This window comes from Chrysemys picta, chromosome 1, assembly GCF_011386835.1.
Source record: "Chrysemys picta bellii isolate R12L10 chromosome 1, ASM1138683v2, whole genome shotgun sequence".
In the NCBI taxonomy this organism is placed as follows: domain Eukaryota; kingdom Metazoa; phylum Chordata; order Testudines; family Emydidae; genus Chrysemys; species Chrysemys picta.
Window position 1 is genome coordinate 273,988,011 of NC_088791.1, and position 23,602 is coordinate 274,011,612.

General features: G+C 42.6%; 1 protein-coding gene across 13 annotated transcripts in view; it reads right to left on the reverse strand.

Annotated features, from left to right (window-relative positions):
• The window catches only part of SCEL (sciellin), a 176,753-nt gene that overhangs the window by 122,847 nt on the left and 30,304 nt on the right, over positions 1–23,602 (reverse strand). For 2 of the 13 annotated variants that reach the window (XM_065593168.1, XM_065593204.1), the window contains exon 1: positions 20,871–21,017. The exons of 3 other annotated variants lie outside the window; for them this stretch is intronic. In XM_065593168.1, the coding sequence (XP_065449240.1) occupies positions 20,871–20,906 (36 nt within the window). In that variant the 5' untranslated portion in view covers positions 20,907–21,017. Of the gene's footprint in view, positions 1–4,310; positions 4,392–20,870; positions 21,019–23,602 lie in introns of those variants that run through there. 8 more of the 13 variants (XM_065593128.1, XM_065593192.1, XM_065593122.1 and 5 more) reach the window with 6 other exon arrangements.

The window sequence follows — 23,602 nt, forward strand, 5'->3', positions numbered from 1 at the left end:
AAAGGAGAAACAGTAAGGGACATTTAAGCCCCTACCCAGTGGGTAGGTAGTGCTAGTATGCAGGTAGTGAGGGGTGAGCCTCTTCCCCATGGACTAGGAGTGAGGAGTTCCTTTAGGGCAGTGGTGGGCAACCTGCAGCCAGTGGGCCGCATGTGGCATCAGAGTAATCTGCTGGTGGGCCGCCAGACAGTTTGTTTACATTTGCACAGCCGCCCACAGCTCCCAGTGGCCACAGTTTGTCATTCCCAGTCAATGGAAGCTGTGGGAAGCAACGTGGGCCACAGGGACATGCTGGCTGCCGTTTCCCGCAGTTTCCATTGGCCGGGAATGGCAAACCGCGGCCACTGGGAGCTGCGGGCGGTCATGCAAAGGTAAACAAACTGTCTGGCAACTCACCAGCGGATTACTTTGATGGGTCGCGTGTGGCTGACGGACTGCAGGTTGTCCACCACTGCTTTAGGGCCTGTTCACGGTGTGAAATTTGCCTTTGTCCTGAAACGATTTCCAAGATCCAGTCTTAAACCAGTCTTGGCAGCACAGGCTACTGGCCAGTTTGTTTTTTGGAATGGTTATTGAAACCAGCTCAAGAGCATATAATGAACTAGTCTCAAGTGTTGATTTTAACAAACCATCCTCCTGACCATTGTAGCCAGCACTGTGTTGGGAAATGCATATCCTGAAATCACCTTCAAGATCAGTTCTGGAAGCCATTTTAGGACAGGACAAATTTTGCAGCGTAGCTGAGGTTTTATGATTGCATTAGAAGAGACGGGAGTAATTTCATATAAGAGGTATGTATCGGTGGGACAGGTTAGATGCTGAAAACTCCCTTGTCTAGTCAACTGGCATGCGGGTAGGAATCCAGAACATGTAGATTCTAATACCAGTTCTACCACTGCCTTGCTGTGTGGCCTTCAGCAACTGCTTTAATATCTCTGCCTCTCTATTTTACCAGCTGTAAAATGGGATTAATGATACTTACCTACTGCACCTACTTACCGTTTCCCGCAGTTTCTATTGGCCAGGAATGGAAGGGGGGTTGTTGTGAGAATTTCTTCTATAATGATACGTAAGTGCTAAATACTAGACTTTAATAATAGAGATATGTACATTTGTCATCAAGCTATGAAGTTTTGCTTGGGGTGGGGATGCCACCACTTAGAGTGACAAATCATTCAGCGTGAATCTTGATTTGCAAATATCAGAAACTCTCCAAAAACAATTCATACAAAATACATAGTGTGAAATAAGTTCACCCAAAACCAAAAGTGAATAAATGAGCTTGACAAACAAATGTGTGGAAACACTGATCAGTTCATTGACAATTCACAACCAAATACAGGGCTAAATTAAATGAATTGGTTGATATAAATGGTTCACACAGCTCTACTGTACCAATAAAAAAACTAAACTCAATTGAATGTATTCTACTGTGTTCCATTTCTAAATTCAATTTGTCCCTTTCTATGCGAAAGGGAAAGGGAAAGGGTGGGGGTTCAGGTTTTGTAAATTCTTCTCTTTCTTGTGAAACAATGTGAGTAAAGAAAAAGGCTTTATCAGAGCTAGCCAGCAATTCCACATGACAGGATCTAAGTTTGGCATATAACATACTTTTTTTTTTGGTAAGCAAAGGTTTCTGTTAAAATGACATTAATTTCCCCCTTCCACAGAGGAGGCTAAAACCAATACAAGAAAACAATGGTGAAGCAAAACAGCTCCTATCAACATATCGAGGGATGTCCAGCAAAACAGCCCAGTTAAAATGCAGTGGTCCAAAAAGAATTATGGTCACATGCAAAAATAACTACAAAGTCTCCCTTCATGCACAGTGTGCAGTATTCACATTTTTCTGAATATGTATTTGATGGACGTTAGTTATGTTAAAAATCCATATTACAAGAAATGAGCTCCCTCATTCCTCAGGCCTTCTGTTCCCCCCAAGTGCCTTTGACATAGCCGTTAGGGCTGGACTGACAATTCAGCATGAGTCAGCCATGTTGTTCTGCCAAACCATACACAAGCATTGATGGTTCAGTTAATAAGATACCTTAGCTATCTATTCCTTGAACCAAAAACAGGGCTGATCACTTTCTCATGATCAGCCCAGAAGAGCCCTCAATTGGAGGTATCATATTTATGAGAGTTATTTTAAGGTTGGTCAGTATCAACTGATCATAGAATCACAGAATATTAGGGTTGGAAGAGACCTCAGGAGGTCATCTAGTCCAATCCCCTGCTCAAAGCAGGACCAACACCAACTCAATCATCCCAGCCAGGGTTTTGTCAAGCCAAGCCTTAAAAACCTCTAAGGATGGAGATTCCACCACCTCTGTAGGTAACCCATTCCAATGCTCACCACCCTCCTAGTGAAACAGTGTTTCCTAATATCCAACCTAAACCTCTCCCACTGCAACTTGAGACCATTGCTCCTTGTTCTGTCATCTGCCAGCACTGAGAACAGCCTAGCTCCATCCTCTTTAGAACCCCCCTTCAGGTAGTTGAAGGCTGCTATCAAATCCCCCTCCCTCTTCTCTTCTGCAGACTAAATAACTCCAGTTCCCTCAGCCTCTCCTCGTAAGCCACCGCTTTTTGGCGCCCCCAAATCTTGGCGCCCTAGGCAACTGCCTTGTTTGCCTTAATGGTAGCACCGGCCCTGCCCCAACCTGTAGCAGTGGATGGGATTCTTCCTTCCTAAGTACAGGACTCTGCACTTGTCCTTGTTGAACCTCATCAGATTTCTTTTGGCCCAGATTTCTGATGACAGACTGCCTAAGTGAGGTCATGGATCATTATAATGAAAACACAGATGTGCTGCTGTATGAACATTTTTCTAAGGCTATACCTACACTAGAGAGTTTACAGCAGCACAGCCATAAGATCTCTAGTGTAGCTGCTCTATGCCGACAGGGGAAAGCTCTCCCACTGACATAATTAATCCACCCCAATGAGTTTCTCCCACCGACATAGCGCTGTGAACACTAGCACTTATGTTACACGATTGTGTGGAATATTCACACCCCAAGCAAGTGTTGCCGACATAAGTGGTAGTGTAGACATACCCTAAGTAAATTACTTTTGCATAAACCATGAAGTTCACCCTTATCCAGAGTGCCAGCATCACATGTATGCAACCCAGAATGTAATGTGGAAGAGAAAACAAAATTAAATCTAATTCCATTCACCTCTAATGAGGCCTTCTTGCCTCTTTTTATTAAAGCTATGTCTACACTAGCACTTTTGATGGTAAAACGTTTGTCGGTCAAGGATGTGAAAAAAAACCCACACTCCAACCAACATTAGTTTCATCGATAGAAGTGCCGGTATGGACAGTGCAATGTCAGCGGGAGATGCTCTTCCTTGCATAGAGCGTCTACATGGGAGACCATACAGTGGTGCAGGTGCAGTGGCACCACTGTGCCACTGTAAGGTCTCTAGTGTAGATATAGCATCAGTCTCAGATATTTATGCTAAAAGGAGAGCCAGTTACAGATCATCTTCTTGGTCCTTCATTTAAGTCATTGAAATGGCATGACTCATTGCACAGAACCAAAGAAATTAGAGATGCAAGCAAACTTTTATGTTAGCTAGTCCTTCTCTAGGCTCCTACAATCCATGGCAACAGACTGGCAAACACAACCATGACTTCATTGCAGCATGAGGCGAAAAGAGATGCTGAGATGGAAGAGAGTAAGCTCTTATTTAAACATTCAGGTCATAAAATACAGTTCAAGCCTGGGTACCTCAAGCCTAGCACCCAAGTCAGAGCAGCCTAATATTCAGATACATTGAACTGTTGCAGCTTTTATGGCAGTCAATGGCAACCACAGGCACTCACATGTGAAAGTCAGGCCACATTGGTAGGTGCCCAAGTACGGAGTAAGGTGCCTAGCTTTAAGCATAAGAGTTTGAAAATGTTGGCCATCTTTTCTCAGCATAACAGAGAACAGGGCCTTATCCAGGACCCACTGAAATGGACAGCCTCTCACAGTGACCCGCCTCCCTGTCACAGATTCTGCTAAGAAAATGCTCTAACCCAGATCTACCTGTGAGTAGTCCATCACCTAGCTGGCTGGGTGGTAGTTAAATAATTAAGAAACACCTGGACCTAATAAAGGGCTTATGATGGTCAATCGCAAAGGCCCAGACTACAGAGAGGAAATTCTTGAGGAAAGGGACTTTGTGGTGGCGCTGGTTAGAGACCTCACCAGAAAAGGGGGATGCAGGAAAGGTGCTCCTGAACGAAGCAGGCACTGAAAGGGCTATGAGTGGAAGAGCCCTAGGAAGGCTGGGTCCCAACAAAAGGTCCTTACCAGGCAGCACCAAGAGGTCCAGGTTGTTGGGGGAAATTACATGCTGCTCCAGAGAAGAGCTGCAGTGCCTTGATCTCTTCAGGGGCCCTGACTCCTTTCCACAGAAGGAACCCCAGGTGATGGCAGGAGGACTGATCCCAGAAGAGTGTCCTGGAATGAGAAGGCCTTACTGGCGAAGAATCTGAATGGAGGAGATGGATGGTCTCACTTGAGGAAGATAGCCTAATACTAACTGGCCTCCACCCTTAATTAGGACACTGGGGTAAAGAGATGCTTGCATATCTGTTCAGCCTTTGATTAAATAAATAGACCCCTGAAGGGGCACAGGTCACTATATACCAGACTGGTTGAACTTACAGATATCCATAAGAGGAAACTGAAGCAGGAACACACCCAGGGCAGGCAGAGCAATGTCACTGTTAGAATAAGGGAATGCTCTGAGGTGCAAGTTCCCTTGACAGTTGCCAACTTTCACGTGGTAAATAAGCACCCAGAATTTTACAATAAGCCAAAAATCAAGCTAATCCCATTTCAAAACGAGGCCAAAACAAGCCAATCCCTAAGAACCTCAACGCTCTATTGACTAGATCCCTCCGGCGTGCAGTCTTGGACTGTGGTGGGCCCTCTGTGCACCCCTGACTCTCTCCCCCCCTTGCCCCTGCTTGCCAGGAGCCGATCAAAAAAAAACAAGCAACAAGCTACAAGCCAAACATGCAACAAACTAAAAACTAGCCAACAAACAACTCACAAGCAAATTAAGCCAAAAACAAGCCCAATTTCCGCGGGTTTTTTTTTTTTTTTTTTTTTTTTTTTGTGAGTTTGGCATGTCTGGTTTCCTTGTTATAGCCCGGCCATTCTGCAGACATCAGTGGGCACTGGATCAGGCCGAAAATGCATTTCTATTTTGAAGTCTTCTTTCATATGAAGTTTCCTATGGCAGGTATCTAGATCAGTGGTTCTCAAACTAGGGCCGTCGCTTGTTCAGGGAAAGCCCCTGGCGGGCCGGGCCGGTTTGTTTACCTGCCGCGTCCGCAGGTTCGGCCGATCGCGGCTCCCACTGGCCGCGGTTCGCCGCTCCAGAACAATGGGGGCTACAGGAAGCAGCGTGGGCCAAGGGACGTGCTGGCCACCCTTCTTGCAGCCCCCATTGGCCTGGAGCAGCGAACCGCTGCCAGTGGGAACCGCAATCGGCCGAACCTGCGGACGCAGCAGGTAAACAAACCGGCCCGGCCCGCCAGGGGCTTTCCCTGAACAAGCGGCAGCCCTAGTTTGAGAACCACTGATCTAGATAATGCAAAATCACAACAGTTTACACTGTATGTGGTTAAATGAAATTAGCCAGAATGACATTTAGTGTAGTATAGATTATATATGAGTTCAAGCCAAGCCCCCCAATGAACCCTGCTCTGAAGCTGAATTTCTCTAATGGTTTTAAATCAAAACACCAAAATGAAATACATCTTACTATACAGGGGTTCAGAGTTCTGATACATCTCATCTCTTGTATAAACACAGAGCTGATTCATGCACACACAGTAAAATAGCATTACATAGCTGCAGTATTATTGAAAAAGCATATATAATCAGTACTGGTTATGGGTCTGTTTAAACACAAGTTTGAAACATTAAAAATAAAATGGGGAGTGATTTTTGCACCAAGTATAAATTTTCTATTGACATTTTAGTAATCGAAGGCAACTGTTTGCAAGCGCATAAAACAATAGGATTGAATCCTTAGTTTTTTTATTTGGCTTTACTCAAGTTTCCACTCCAATCATCTAGACAGATTCCCATTGAAGAGAATGAGTAAAGAACTCAGGATTTGACCCTGACCTTTGCAAAATGCTGCACTGGAAAACTAGGCATCTCTGGTGTTATATTTCAAAGATGATGCAAAACTGTGCAACCTTTAAATTACAGCTGGTGCAAGTAGTACTGTTACTTAACACTAACAGATTTGAAGTTGTGTCCTAGCACTCACCAAGGTAATAGGTATTACATTGCACTCTTGTCATTGGGAAAGCTGGAACTCTAATTAATCAAAGAATGAATTAATCCCAGTCTGTCATTCTCTAAGTGCTTCTAGATTCCACCTACAGAAACTCTAGCAGACTTAATACGTAATACTTTTCAGCTACGGCTCTTAAAGGACTTTATAAAGGTGAGTAAGAATTATTAACCCCATTACAGAAAAGGGCAACAGACAGGTTGTTACTTGTTCCAAGTCACACAGCCGCTCAATGGCAGTGCTGCAAATGGAACCCAGGTGTTTTGAGTCCCAGTTCTGTGCCCTACCCACCAGACCAGATTCCTTTCCCCTGTGGAAGAATGCAATCTAGTTTTAAAAAACTGAGCTTAGTGCATGTTACAGTAACAGTAGAAATATTCCATGACAAGTTTCATTCATATTTTCCTATAAATACTGCAGACAGAATTTTTTTTTAAATGGATGACTTTATAGAGTATTGATACAAGCTAGGAATGATCATATTATCTCATTTCAAGACAAACTGATCATCTAGATTGAAAGGATTTCCTGCTATCTGGTTGTACAATGCTGTACTTATAGGTGCTGTCATGGGCGTTTTCCTTTTGTGTCTCTGAATCACAAGGTATAAAGTGCACCCTAATGATCTGATATGTCAAATGTTATGTTTCACTAAACAATTACCAAGTCTCAGTTTAGCATACAAACAACAAAATTAAAAGAAAATGCAACTGAGAGCAGACAAAACTGGAAAATGTTTCAAGGAAAGAAGTAAAGAATCTCACACAGTCTGTTAAAACCAAATGAATTTGTAGAACAGCACCTATGAAATCTTGACTTGTGGCTAGATGCTGCTTAGTCCTCATTATGGGAGAGAGGAAGAAACCCCTCCTCATCCCTTTGCACTGTACATGTATGGGCCAGGCAAAATTGCCATCCTTGTTCTCAAGTCAATACAGGGGTTGCTCCCTCCTTACTACTCAGGGTAGACAGTACCCCAAAAGGGGATAGGAAAGGCCTCCACAAATATATCCTGCTGGCCAGGGGAATTGCCAGCCATTCAATGGGGGAGTATGCCGCATACCTTAAAGGGTTGTAGTAGCTTTTGCATTTCCTCACACACCAGGTACTGTAAGAGGCTTAGTTCAGATTGTAGCCCCCGGAATTCCTCCTGAACAAATATGGCTCCATACTGCCTCCAGTGTCAGGCTTTGGCATAAATGCTACAATCTATATGTCTTTATGTATCCAGAGTTGTTTATTCCACAGTCTCAAATTATAAACAGGTATATAATGTATTTCATTTTAAAAAAGAACAGAAAAATACTTTCTGAGGGAGCCGAAAAACACTTTGCTTTCTTCCTCCCACCCCCTTGGGACTGAATCTATTAATATATGTCATCACAAGATTCAAGTGTATGACCCTGGCAGCCTTACTGAGCATCAAGACCTAAAAATGAGGGTTTATAATAAAAAAGTAACATTGGAAGCTTGAACTGATGCAAGTTAATTTCTTAAACCTTTTATGTGTTTTTTTTTATAACCTCAGCTTTGTGATTTTCGCACTTCTGTCAATTGCACAGAAATAGATAGTGAAATATCAGATTTGTGTAGAACGCAGGTGAATAGCAATCTAAACTCAGACAGCTACTGCTTTAAGTTGGATCTGAAAGACTGGCTTTTTAACATTTTTCTTTTGAAGTACACATTTTTTATCACTTTGCAAGGAAGAAATGTTTGATTTTAATCTGCAAACAATACCGTTTTCTCTATAGACTGGGAGTCTTCAGACTCTATGTGTCTAGAGGGAAAAATTCTTAGTCTACAGACAAATCGCACCGGACTGGTTGCTTCCCCTCCCCCTCCTCAATTCCTCCACTTCCTTGGAAAGGGCAGCCAATCAGAGCTGCTGCATGTGTCTAATTCATCAGCACAGAGCAGCAAGCGCTGCCTCCTGTTGCACACTCAAGGGTTTACTTATACTATTCTTATATTATTTTAACTCTGTGTGCTCAGAGCAGCAAGTCCCTGCAGGATCAGCAGCTCTGGCTGCTAGTGGGGGCTCCACCCCATGCCTCCACTTGAGCTAACCCTGTACTTGATCTGGGAGGTGTGATGAAGAGGCCCCTGTTGGAGATGCCCTCACTCCCTCCCAGGCCTGAAGAATTGCTGGCACTGGTTCAAGAGGAGAGCATGACCAGAAGCAGCAGAATCAGGGGTATTTGGAAATAGGGCCATATTAATTTGTGTGCTGAGGCAGCAGGGGCCATATTAACTTACTGGGGGTGTATGTGGAGTCAGTATTAATTCGTGAGGTGGGAAAGGGCTGGAATCTGTGTATAAGGGGGCAGAATGAGTTTATATTCTGAGTCACTAAGTGACAACAACGTTAATTTAAGTGGGAGAAGAGGGGTAGTATTAACTGGTGTTCAGGCCCAGATTAAAGAATGATGGGGCCCCATGCACTGTAGAAACTGGGAGTCTCAACTTCTGTAAACTAAACAGCAAAGCACTCCCACCCCACACACTGACACTCCCACCTCAACTGCCCCTCTCTCCATGACACATACCCCCAACAACCCTCCACCAGCCCCCCACACACATCCCAGCAGTCCTAACATACGTCCCACTCACTGCAGCCAACCACTTCAGCCCTGCTGGCCACTGCCCCAAACATCCTCCCCACACCCTATAGGCCATCAACTCATACCCAGCCCCTCATCCATTGCCATTGGGACTTTCCTGGCCACTCAGCACCACACACACACACACACACACACACACACACACACACACACACACACACACCCCTCCGCAACTGTGCTTCCATCTCAGGCAAAGGCAGCTCCCCCTGATCCTGACCACCAAGCTCTGCTTGCTCCAACCACACAGCTCTGCACCTCTCAGGTTTAGCATGGCCATCCCATCAATCCAACCCCAAGGGAGCGGAGCTGGCAGCCCTTCTCCATCAGGCAGCACTTCATTTAAACTCTAAGGAGGTTTTGTCACAGGATGTTGGCTAAGCAGATACGTTAAATTAATGAAATTATGTTTTCTATTGGTCAGCTATTTTTTGCAGCTGTATGAAGTGTTCACAGTGAAACTAGAGGCCATATTACACTTGTCAAGTTATGGGCTTTTGCTACAAATTCAGAACTTGGACCGGGTTCATCAAAATTTGCCAGTTTCTGGAACAAAGCTTTGTGTTGTAACTGGCATCAAAAGCTAGTTGAATGAGTAAGTGCAATATATACGTGAACACTAGAGGGAGCTAAGGTGAGGAAGAAAAGGTGGCAAGCTGGTTAAGTTTGAGAGTTAGGCTAAATAAAAAACTTCCAGTTTAATCTTGCAGACTTTTTTTTTTAGTCAAAATACAATACTGAGCCCAGTTGGGAAAAAAAACAAGGCCCACACTGTTTTAAAGTGAAGCTAGATGAGGGTTTTTTTTTGGTTTTTGGCTAAAACAGGTGATGGGGTTTTTTGATCATTTGAATTTATTGGAAGAACCAATAAGAACTGAAACTGGAGTAAAAGTTCACACAAAACCCTGTGTAGTGAAACTGCCAAGTTTTACAAACTGCTGTTTCTAAAACATTTTCTAGTATTGTTATTCCCTACAAAACTATCTCATGTTAAAAGCTAAGATTTTTCTCCTGTCAAAAATTCATTTAAAGCTAATAGGAATTACTCAAACTATAAGAGACGTCAGTGCTTTAAGAGAAACTTACTTAGATTCATTAGTTTTACACTTGCTCCCCTCCTCGTGAACCATGGAGTAGACAAATGGGGCTTGGAAGGGCTTTGACTCACTTTCCCCTTCAAAGAGTGAATATATTACAATAATAAATAAAGAAAACACTGAGTTTAGAACAGAAGCTCATTTATCTCATGTTAGTAGAAATGGACAAATTTTGCTGTGGTGCAAAACTACTCATTCAAGCACTATCACAGCTATGTTATTTTTAACATAGCTCAGAGACTCCTGGAGGGACAGAGTCACCAACACAGGTGCTCAAGCATACCCAGCAAGCAAACATTCCTCAAACAGAAGCGCCTCCACTGGCTTGGGCATGTGTGCTGAATGAATGATGGGTGCATACCAAAGGACATCCTCTACAGCGAATTGACATCTGGAAAAAGACCCCAAAGACACCCAAAATTGCATTTCAAGGATGTGCGCAAGCAAGACCTCAGAGAAATGGATGTGGACAAATGGGAAGATCACACCTAAGACCGCAGCCTTTGGAAACAAGAGATTAACAAAGGTCTCCGGAGTTACAAGAAGAAGCAGTCAAACTTAGCAGAGGAGAAAAGAGCTTGCAGAAGGCAGAGCCCAAAGAGTTGAAACATCACCTTTAAATGTAACAGATGTGGCAGAGATGGTCTCTCTCAAGTGGATCTCTTCAGCCACGTCTGCAGCTACCATAAAAACAACTGAGTACATTCTTTACCTCTCAGGGGCGCATACCCAGGGTCTCTCAAGACTGAAGGATGCCTACTACTACAGTTTTTAACACTAATTAAAAAAAAAGTTGTCTATGCCTCTTCACCAGGCATGACCTGGGTATTTTTTAAAAATGTGTTGAGTGAAATTAAATGCTGATTTCATCCTACTTATGTTTTCCCTGTGGTTTCAATTGGATATCATGCTTCACTTTTGTCCAAACCTGTTCTGCAGGGGTGCTGACAGTAATAGATCATATCCTGGATTTTACCCTGGAAATTGACTGCATTTCAATGAAGGATAAGGGATATAAAACACTTCATGTGGCAAGATACAGGAATCTCTTCATGCATGACTGAAATGCAGCATATTTGATTAAGAATGCAACAGCTGAGTAACTATTCACAACAACTTGGGGACAAGAATAGTGTATCCAGTTGGAAGCACAGGAAAACACAGGTTCTATAACCAGCATGTATTTATCCAAACTGAAATTTGGCCAAGACATCAGGGCTTGATGATCAGATTGTCAGTTCCATCTTACTTGCAGGGTGGCACTTTCTGCACCACAATATCCCCTCCCACACTGCTTGGGCATTGGTTTAGTACTGACTCAGCTGGAAGAGAGCTGCATACTGAATCACTGGTGCCACTTGTTGCAGCATCCTTTGTTTTACTAATGACAGCTCCTGTGGATTTTGTGTGTTTACTTGGAGGTTTTCCACTGAAGCACTGAGCAGGCCCAACCCTGCTTACTTTGAGAGAGCTGATGATTTCATGAGATAACAACCCAAGTTGTGGTATGGCTGAAGCTTTAGTCACACATCCAGATATGCATGTATGTATATGAAGAGATACATCAATCTTAAAACATTAGCCAATTTTACCTCTAACTAAATAGGTATAGTTACCACGGTATCTGTATTCTCTTGTATCTCCCTTTGAAGTACTTACTCTAGGAAATACCTTGAATGCTGCAAGTATTGAGGTATAGTTAATCAGTCATTTTGGGCAACTATAAGTTTTATTAAGATGGTTATGTGTACATACAGATAAATTGGGGTCCAGTTCTTCTGGACCCATGTTGCGATATGAATACAAGGACCTGTATTTTCTTCACTTTTCTGTATATTAAACTGCAGGCAGTCTCAGAAGGGTTCCATCAGTCAGTACTTAAGATATTGTCAGGTAGACTAAGGATGAAAGAACAAAAATAATTTACTAATTTTTTTTTTATAAATTAGAAATGAGAATGTCTTCAAAAGTCATAGAATATCAGGGTTGGAAGGGACCTCAGGAGGTCATCTAGTCCAACCCCCTACTCAAAGCAGGACCAATCCCCAATTTTTGGGCCAGATCCCTAAATGGCCCCCTTAATGATTGAATGCACAACCCTGGGTTTAGCGGGCCAATGCTCAAACCACTGAGCTATCCCTCCCTCCCAACTTCCACCACACTTCCTAGTTAGTTAGTTGTTTCTTAAATTAACCTGGGTGAGTAGAGAACTTCAACTATAATTTCTAAGATTTTTTTCCCTTCTCTGAATTATTTTGCTGATATCCAAATATTATTGATGCTTAACTGTGAAAATACAACTGTTTTTTTTTTTCATAACATCTCTGAACTGGAGAGAAATTCGAAAACATTTCCTTTTTATCAAAGAGCTACATTTCAGCTAAAATTCTGGGAATTAAAGAAGTGATCTTAAAGTTTCATCTTGTAAAGATTAATTGTAATACGTTTTTCCTCAAAGACGTGAACTCCGGCCAACCAACTGCTTCAAGCTTGCAAGTTAACTGACATTCATGAACAATTAATTGTTAAGGCTCAAAATGACAAGTGAACCTAAATAAGTTGCTAAACATCACACAATTGAGCCTATAAGAATTCTCATCAAGAGAACTAATGAGGCTACCAGAATTTATATTATCAGAATGATATCACATTGTCATTATATGGTGTCATTCCAAACTGTTTTCTTTAAACTTCACTGAAACTACTGTTACTGAACAGTAATTCTGCAGAGAAAACAAATAAAGACCCTACAAAAGAAATGAAGCACAAAATGAAGGAATGTTAGCTATACCATACCAAACAGATAGTTGATCTGTCTAATTGGACCTCCTTTCTCCATCAGTAGCCAGTACCTGACATTACAGAAAGAGAAGAACTCCATAATGTACCTACCTAATTTCTTAATGCCACACATACTTGACCCTACAGCATATTTTCTGGTGTAATGTCCAGTTTTGTTTTAAATGCCCCAACCAATGCAGCTCTATCACTTCCCTTGGTAGGCTACTATCCAGCATAAATCAAACTCAGTACTCTAATTTGAAACTGTGCACTGATGCAGGGTTATAAGAGTGAGTAAGAACTCCGGGTCCAAGATGATGTAAGATGATACTTAGGCCCACTACTTTTGCTCCCCTCCTGTCTCTTGTCCACTGCCTCAACACAGGTGGTGAGGAGTAGCAGGGAATGGGCAGAACTTCAGTTCCATTCCTGCACCTCTAATAAGTCTGCAAAGTGCTCATAGGGCTTATGGCAAAGTCACAATCTAGTCCACTGTTAGAAATCTTTCCTGCTATTCAGCTTACATTCTCCTTTTATATTTAAACCACTGATTTCATTGGGGTTGGGATTTCACCCAAAGGGAGTATTTCCACTGAATTCAATAAGTCCAGAATTTCTCCCATTATTACTTGCTATTTATTTTTATTGTGCCAGTTAGTCATGTCAACTAAGTCTCACTGTTCTCTCTCTTCAACTATGGTGTCTACATGTGTACACAGACACTGTAGATATTTATACACCCTCATAAATATTTTGAAAGTACGCAGCTCTGATAAAAAAAATGCTGGGGAATGAGAAAGTATGACATGTCCAAACTGCCTTCATTCCATACAACCTGTCTCAGAAAAATCCTTTGTATCTTTTGGCCCAGAACAATCTCAAACCCAGATCTATTGGCACAGGGCAGCCCAGAGGATCTGAGCACCATCATTTCCAGGAGGCATTGGAGACGGATCGGTGATGTGCTTCGGATGGAAACTGATTCCATCACCAGAGTAGCAGTAAGATGGACACCTGAAGGCAAGCAAAAACAAGGCCGCCCAAAAACAACATGGCGAAGAGCTGTAGAAGCCAAGCTGCAAAACCTGGGGCACAGCTGGGAAACCATTGAAAGACTTACCAGAAACAGACAGGAGTGGAGGAGCTTCATCATTACCTTAAACGCCAGAGGCGTAATAGGAACATGATGATGATGATAAATATTTTGACATAGTCAAGCTATATAGCTCATTTACTCTTTTACTGATAAGTGAAACCTTCAAGCCTTTTAAAAATTGTGTTACATTGCTTTAAGCTCCCTTCAATTTTTCAATAGCTTTCTGATATTAAGGTACCTAGAGCTGAATGCAACATTCCAGATTTGTTAACCAAAGCCCATACGGAGTGGTATATTCACTTCACTGCTCCATGACTTGAGGTCTGTATATTCAATCCTAAATTGCATTGGCCTAGTTTTTTGCTGCCATACTGCACTGTAAACTCATATCTAATTTGTTGCCCATTATCATCCAAGTGTTTGCTTCTCTACCCCAATGAATTAAAGTATGTTGGATTATTTTTCTCCCAGTGTGGAATTGCTTGTATTTTCACTGAGCTCATCGTAATCTTTTCTTCACAGATTTCTCAACTCTGTTCTTTTGTATTACTACTTTGTGCTCATTGATATTTGCAACACCTTCTAACTTAGTATCATCTAACAAAGCCATGAACATATCTTATTAATGATAAATAAGGCCTGACCTTACACTGACCCCTGCAGAAGCCCACTAGATACTTCTCACAATTAATGCATTGTCGTCTATCATTCTTTTTAGCTCATCAGTCGTTTTTCAACCTGTATGACAAGTTTTGTAGCCAAGCCAATTTGAATCAACTATTAAAGGATTCATGAGATAATTACTCAAAAATTTCACTATAATCCACAAAAATTACTTGTATAACCCTTCTGCCTGGTGGAGCCAGCAGCAACCATAGCCACGTTCAATATGTAGGGGCTCCTTTCCATTGATACAACACAAAACCAGCTTGAGCCCCCACCCAGTAACCTGGGGAAATGACACACCATCCCTGGGCACCTCTGAGAGGCAATACTTCTCCACTTGCAAGCACAGAGTCTGAGTGTAGAAAAGAAACTTTTAATAAAAGGAGGGAAGTAACTGGGCATTAATTTGGAAAAACACCACAAACAGAGTTCATAAACATAAACCATGAGCAAAAGACCCACCTTTTCCCCTGAGGTTCTTAAGTCCAGCAACCCAGAAGTCCCTTTCACAGGCCCGACCCTTCCCTGCACCCCACTCACATTTGCTGTCCTTGATCAGTGCAGACCCAGAGTTCAGAGGTGCATTTGCAGAGTTCACCTCCCATCCCAGGTGGATTGGGTAAAGAGGCACTTTACTTGCTCCGCTGCTTGAGCACTCGCTCACTGCCCCTCTCTGCAGGGCTCTGCTCTGACCCTCTCCACCAGCCACTCTGCTGGCTGCATGCTGCGCCGTCTGCCTCACCAGCCACTCGTTTACCAGCCAGCTGTCAGTCACTTTCTGCTACCACCTACCTCTCTGTTGTGACCTCTGCAAATCAGTCTCTTAGTAATTTTCAGCTCTTTGTAGGCTGGGTAGAAACACAGTCCTACCACAACATGGTTTCAGTTCTGACTGAGGATTTAAAATAACAAAGAAGTTCCTAATAAAGCCCATTTAGTGCTTTCTTTGAAGAGTGGGGAAGAACAGTACAGGAAGGACCTTTGGGGAGGCTTTACAGCTTCCTGGCTAGGACACCTGGCCCCACCCCTCTTACTTTCACAGGGCTCTGGCATTCGAGCCCCTGGCTTAACGAGGTTCGTTAATCTGAGGGTAACCCCCTTATTTGGGACAGGTTAAGCACAGTCCTGCTTCCCTGTATTCCTACAATAATTACAACATTGGTAACTGTATTTCACTACCCCTGCACTCAGTACTAAGGTGATTTGTAACCCAACACCAGCCAGAGTTGATTACTTTGACACCGCTCTATCTGCTGAATATCTAAGTAGGGCAGGCGCAAACTGGATTTACATAAACACACCCAAAGTCTCTCCATCTCCAGATAGCCATCAGGGAAGCATTCATTCAGATCTTGCTTACATATGAATTCTTTTCCTCCACTGATTTCATAATTCTTCTAAGAAAGTTTTCTGGCATGATTAGTTCTATATGAACCCATTCTGCTTGATACTCATAGTTCTGTTATCTTCTAAATGGATAATAACTCTCTTGATTCCTGTCCCATTATTTAAAGACATTAGACTTTCCAAACAGTATTTCCCAGAATTACTGTACTACTTTTTAAATTGGTAATCTCCCCCCCCACCCCCACAGCCCCATTTAGAAAAATCAGTGATTTCTGATCATCCAGCCTACTTTTTCTTGCATTTTGTTTCCTGGTTCATAGAGTGTTAAAAGCACTTATTCTAAAGATCTCTGACTAGAATAACAGTAGTTCATTTTTGTTTTGTTTCTGCTCTTAGCTTTTCTTTTAAGCCTCAAACGATTCTTCATAATCTTGTTCAGTTGCTTCTGCCATTGTCACTTTCATGTGTTGGTTTTTATTTTGTTTGGTTCTTTTAATCATCAGATCTTTGAACAGTCCTTCATTTAGCCAGATTTGATACTGCTTATTTTCTTTTTCAGTGAATTTTTTTCCTTTATTGAAACATCCTCTTCTAGCCTCCAGTCTTCTTCCACTGCATGAGGTTGAATAATTCCTCCTATTGCACATTGTTCAGATTTCTTAATTCTCTAAAGTATGCTTTCTTAAAATGTGAGACCCAGGCAGTAGTGCAATCTGGAAACCCTTTCCATACTGTATTAAACTCGAGTAGCTCATCGTTGCTGATTCCATGATTCCTTGTTCTTCTCGGTCTCAACATTAGCAATAAGCATAAGCAGGCTAACTCTGGTTGGATTCTTTCTTTTGCCTTGTATCACTTAAGATGCTTGTGCATGATGCATTTTACTCCTTGTATTTGTTAACCAGTGGGGGTCATTGCAGTTTAGATTCCCTCATCAGGACAGTATTCTAGGCTTTCAAGTACCTCAAGAACTGATCTACAAGTGTGTCATTCATTCTCTCTAGGTCCTGGTGTTATATAGTTAATGCCCACTCGGACTTCTCTCATTTTTCTCACTCTTTTCATCCTTTTTTAGAGAATTTCACAACCATGCTCTGCAGATGCTTTTGAAAGTGCCACCTTTTTTGTCTCTCCGCTATAGAGCCCATCTATAATGACATTTATATTACAAAAATCCAATGAGTCACTAGACCATTGTGTAGCATCACTTTTAGAGTTATAACTATTAAAATCTTAATGTTACCACAAAGGTTCATGTGCAATAGTAACAATTTTAAGGGTGAGATCTGTGGCTCCTGCTTATTTCACCATACTCTTTGCTTTTTGTGTGTAGACATTATAGTACATTAATACTCCACTTCTTATTTGCCTTCTGTTTCCTAGAAACTGAATCTGCTGCCTTATTTTGTATGATGGAAGTATATATCTTTTTTTTTTTTAGTTAAGCAAAAGCTACTCACTCACTACTTTCTACCTAGTCAAACCCGACATGGTTAGAACCAAGCTATCCGAGGCCCTTCTGCATAAGTGAGGACCATTCCACCCAAACAAACAATATTACATCATTGCTGAAAATATTCCAGCATTCCATGAAACCAGACCCTCTTTGCAGTCAGTCTCTCAGCATGTGCTTGGCACCATAAAAACTTCAGAAAAGAACACTAATATCCAGTTAGTCTTCAGTTGTCTCCCAAGGTCCACAAAGCCATCTTTGATCTGCTGGATCTCTTTGCCCATGATGGTTGTTACTCCATGTGCTACAGTTAGTGGGAATTCCCCAGTATGCAGGTGAGATAGGTTGAATGAACTTTTTTAAATTTTGGAATTTTTCACAGAATGGGAATTCCAGGTTCCAACCAGTCCTACCCAAAAGGTGGGATGAGACATGGCAGTATTTTCTCATATTGTAGATAGGGAATACTGCAATATATTAGACACCATACATGACTGCTTCTTGGAGCAACTTGTCCTGGAACTCATAAAGGGACAGGCAATTCTTGATGTAGTCCTAAGTGGAGCACAGGATCTGATCCCAGAAATGCATATAGCTGAACTACTTGGACCATAATGTAATAAATGTAACATCCTTGAAAGTGGGAAATGCCAAAGACACTTCAACAAGAGGGAACTACACAAATAACGAGGCAGATACTTTTTAATTTGTTAAACTTAACAGACAAAAATGAAATGCCTGCAAACTGCATGGAGATTATTTAAAACCATAGAGGCTCAAACTAAATGTACACCCCCCAAAAAATGGACAAAAAATGCCATCATGACTAAACAGCAGAGTAAAAGAGGCTGTTAGAGGCAAAAAGTCAAATCCTACTGAGGAAAATAGAAAGGAGCATAAACTCTGATGAGTGTAAAAGTAGGCAGGCCTGGAAACAATTTGAAGAACAACTACCTAAAGACAAAAACAGCAAATATTCTTTAAAAGTACATCAGAAGCAGGAAGTCTGCCAAACAGTCAGAGGGATCACTGGATAATCAAGGTGCTAAAGGAACACTCAAGACAGACAAGGCCATTGTGAAAAAGCTAAATGAATTCTTTGTATCAGCCTTCACTGCAGAGGCTATGGGGGAGATCCCTACCCCCAAGCCATTTTTTAGGTGACAAATCTGAGGAACTGTCCCAAATTGAGGTGTCGGTAGAGGAGACTTTGGAACAAACAGTAGTAAATCACCAGGACCAGATGATATTCACGCAAAAGCTCAAGGAACTCAAATATGAAACTGCAGAACTACTAACTGGGGGAATTCTGGGGGAAATTCTGCACCACTGCACGTGCATAATTAATGAGCTGTGCATATTAATTTTTGTGTAGTAAAAAGCTTCTGCCGGAAAATTTGCTGTAGTTCTGCCTTTTGCCCACCAGACGGTGCTGTGGCAGTAGAAGAGAGCAGCAGCTCCCTGCCTGCTAGGGAAGAGAAAGAGCCTGCCTTCTTCCCAGCACCAGGTCAGGAGACAGGGGCTATGGGAAGACAAACAGCGTGCGGCTGCTGTGGGGTCAGACAGGGGCTCATAAGAGATAATGGGGGAGGACAGACTGGCTTAGGGGCTGAATGGGAGTGGAGGCACAGGGCCACAGGGGGGAGGGAGGTGCAGGACCACATGGTGACAGGGGAGGGGGTACAGGGCCACATAGGGACAGGGGGTGGCTGAGTGGGGGTGGAGGAATACATGTGGATAGGGGGTGCAAGGACACATGGGGCTGTGGGGACAGGAGCAGATGGCCTGATTGAATGGGAGAGGCTAGGGGTCAGCCAGGGTTTGCATGAGGGAAGCTCCCCAACAACCCCTCTCCCCCCCCAAAACAACCTATTCCATATTTTTCCCATCCATACCCAACAACTCTCCAAGTTCACACCCAGGCTCCTTCCCAGCAATTATTTTCCTCTCCCTCAGCTCCTCCATTACCCCTGACTCCCCCAAACCTTTGCACTGCTTCTGAGGGGTGCGCGAAATATGGTTCGGTATTGTAGTTTAAATAAATTATTACTCAGAGTTCTGTATTAATATGCCTATAAAATAATCTGTCAAAAAACATTTCCTGAATCTTTTTTGTCGTCTGTATTGTTACAGACATACTTGCTGATGGGTATTTTGAAATAAATGACCAAAAATAATTGAAACTGGTGTGATTATATTGTGTTATTTTGACAAATAAAATTTGCAGAATTTGAAAATACTGTATGCATAATTTTTTTTTTTGGCGCAGAATTCCCCCAGGGGTACTGTGGTATGTAACCTATTGCTTAAATTGCCACTGTACCTGATGACTGGGGGGTAGCTAATATAATGCCGATTTTTAAGAAAGACTCCAGTAGCGATCATGGTGATTATAAGCCAGTAAGCTTAACTTTGGTACCAGGCAAATTTGTTGAAACTATAATAAAGAACAGAATTATCAGACACAGATAAATACAGTATGTTGGGGAAGTGTCAATATGACTTCTGTAAAGGGAAATCTTGCCTTGCCAATCTATTAAAATTTTTGTAATTACAGAAAATCTGAGGCCAAATTCTTGGCCCTAATGAGGGTCCTTCACAGCACTCTGGCTGCACAAAGTACTCTTAAACCTAACCTAAGTGGCCAGCTGGTGCAGGGGACTCTTTGGGATGGTGAAAAGTTGGTGTAATCAGTTTTATGCCACCTGCCTCACTCCAACATTCCCTTATAGGGTCATGCCAGTATGCGGCCAGAACATACTGTACCCTGACATTTTACAGGCTGCCATAAACAGGAGCTGAACTAAGCCTCAGCCCCACTGATGAAATGGCAATAAAGCCACCTTTGCCTCTCTCCAGGTGCTGAGCTCAACTGTCCTGTACTCACAGTTAGAAAACAAACAGGAACTTTATTGGCTGTTTGCATTTATTCCTTTTGTGGTTGCCACTGGCAACGAGAATATTAAGATGTAGAGAATATAATAAAATATCTATTTTAATCAGCAGAGAATATATTGCTTTGCCAATTATACAAATATATTAGGGACAGAGTAAGTGAAAAATATGGTCTTTTTAAACTGGTTCTATTCTGTACAGCTGGAATCTTCTATCATAGTGATTAGATTATAGGAACAATAAATGGGTGGCTGTCACTTAAATCATTATATAGCTCCTAGTTTTGCAGAATAGCATCTGCTCTATGATTGTGATTTGTGTCTGTGAAGAAAGACCCTGATGAATAAAAATGCATCTTATATAATGAAAGCATATTTTTGAATGACAAAAGATTATAGGCCATATTCTGCTGCCATTACACAATAGAAGTTCACTGCAAGATGTCATTTAATTTAAAGGAAAACAGTTCAAAATGGTGCAATTTTTTGAGAATTTAAGTTACACAAAGAGGGAAAGAAAATATGACAAAAGAAGTGCCCCAAGTAAAGAAACCAAAATTGAGTTTTCATTTTTCAAGAGACAGTACAGATACCCACTATATCCAACAAGTGCTTGGGTGGGACAGGTGTCATTCTCCCTGGTTACAGTGGCTTGCAACACCAAAGGTAAGATTTGATGTCAGGACCTCCTCCTTAAACTTGGAGCCTGATTCTCCTCTTCTGTGTTGTGTAAATCAGGAGTACATCCACTGAAGCCAATAGAGTTACACCAGCATAAAAGTGTATGAAGAATAAGGCCCAGGACCTGGAGTATTGGCTTGTTAGTGATCCATTACATCAAAGGAAGCAGTTATCCTCAATTAAGCAATCCTGTGGAGAGATGGAGGTATTCCATATGAACTATTTCAATCCATCTATTATTTTCATACCTTTACTAGCTTTGTTATACATCAACTAATATTACAGCCATGTTAAAAATACTGGTAAATTTTATAGTATTTAATTTATTTTCTTACTCTGAAAAGAAATACAATGCAGTTATTACAATTATAAGGAAGTGAGACTTTGCTCCACGTTTCCACAAAAGATTTTTTCTGGGAAAGTAACATCTGAGGTTGTTGGAGCTTTAGTCCTAAAATCAAAAGCACGCAGTTCTGGCAAAAATCAAAACAAAGCTTTTTGATGTTTTCTTTTCAATACACAAGGAGTACAATTTTCAAAAGCACCTGACTTAGCCTAAGCCCCTTTTACAAAATGGCAAATACTTTAGACCCACTGAAAGTCACTTTTGAAAGTCGGGCTTAGGAGCCTAAGGCTGGATCTACAAAAGGATCTAGAGCAGGGGTCGGCCACCTCTCGCACGCGGCTTGCCAGGGTAAGCACCCTGGTGGGCCGGGCCGGTTTGTTTACCTGCCGCGTCTGGAGGGTTCGGCCGATTGCGGCTCCCACTGGCCGCAGTTCGCCTCTCCAGCCCAATGGGGTGGCGGGAAGCTGCGGCCAGCACGTCCCTTGGCCCGCACCGCTTCCCGCAGCCCACATTGGCCTGGAGCAGTGAACCGTGGCCAGTGGGAGCCGCGATCGGCCAACCTGCAGACGCGGCAGGTAAACAAACTGGCCTGGCCCGCCAGGGTGCTGACCCTGGCAAGCCACATGCCAGAGGTTGCCGACCCCTGCTTTAGAGCCTACGAGTCTACTCAGTCCTACTTCTTGTTCAGCCAATCTCTAAAACAAACAAGTTTGTTTACATTTATGGGAGATAATGCTGCCCACTTCTTATTTACAGTGTCACCAGAAAGTGAGAACAGGCATTCGCATGTCACTTTTGTAGCCAGTATTGCAAGGTATTAATGTGCTAGATATGCTAAACATTCCTATGCCCCTTCATGCTTCGGCCACCATTCCAGAGGACATGCTTCCGTGCTGATTACTCTCGTTAAAAAAAATAATGCGTTAATTAGATTTGTGACTGAACTCCTTGGGGGAGAATTGTACGTCTCCGACTCTATTTTACCCGCATTCCGCCATATATTTCATGATATAGTAATCTTGGATGATGACTCAGCACATGTTCATTTTAAAAACACTTTCACTGCAGATTTGACAAAATGCAAAGGGTACCAATCGAAGTTCCCTGTAAGCTGTGTGGCCGTGCAGCAGTCTATTTAGCACCACATAGGCAGTCAGGAAACCTGCGCAGCTGGGACCTGCCATGGCCAGGGGAGGGGCCCCCTCCCCGGCCCCAACTCAGCCCCGGACCTGCCGAGGGAGGGGCAGCCCAAACCAGCCCCAGCCCAGACCTGCTGCGGATGTGCGAGAGGCACCTATTCCACAGCCCTAGCCCCAGAGCTGCTGCGGCGGGGAGAGGCACCTCTCCCCACCAGCCCAGGTGCTGCTGCAGGGAGAGTGAGCTGTGGGGCATCCTCTCTCCCCACTGTAGCCCCAGAGCATTCTCCTGCACCCCAAACCCCTCATCCCCAGAGCCCGCACTCCCAGCCAGAGCCCTCACACCCCTGCACCCCAACCCCCTTTCCCAGTCCTGAGCCCCACACACACTCTGAACCCCTCATCACCCACATCACCTCCATATCGGTGCACGTAACAAAATTCATTCTGCACATGGGTGGGAAAAATTAGAGGGAACTCTGGTACCAATGTGAGATTTCTAAAGATAGCTACAACACTCGACCCAAGGTTTAAGAATCTGAAGTGCCTTCCAAAATCTGAGAGGGATGAGGTGTGGAGCATGCTTTCAGAAGTCTTAAAAGAGCAACACTCCAATGCGGAAACTACAGAACCTGAACCACCAAAAAAGAAAATCAACCTTCTGCTGGTGGCATCTGACTCAGATAATGAAAATGAACGTGTGTCAGTCTGCACTGCTTTGGATTGTTATCAAGCAGAACATGTTGTCAGCATGGACGCATGTCTTTAGCACATCTGGCATGTAAATATCTTGCAACACCGGCTACAATAGTGCCATGAGAACACCTGTTCTCACTTTCAGGTGACATTGAACAAGAAGCAGGAAGCTTTATCTCCTGGAAATATAAACAAACTTGTTCGTCTGAGTGATTGGCTGAACAAGAAATAGGACTGAGTGGATTTGTAGGCTCTAAAGTTTACATTGTTTTATTTTTGAATGCAGTTATTTTTTGTACATAAGTCTACATTTGTAAATTCAACTTTCATGATAAAGAGATTGTACTACAGTACTTGTATTAGGTGAACTGAAAAATACTATTTCTTTTGTTTTTTACAGTGCAAATATTTATCAAAAAATAAATATAAAGTGAGCACTGTACACTTTGTATTCTGTGTTATAGTTGAAA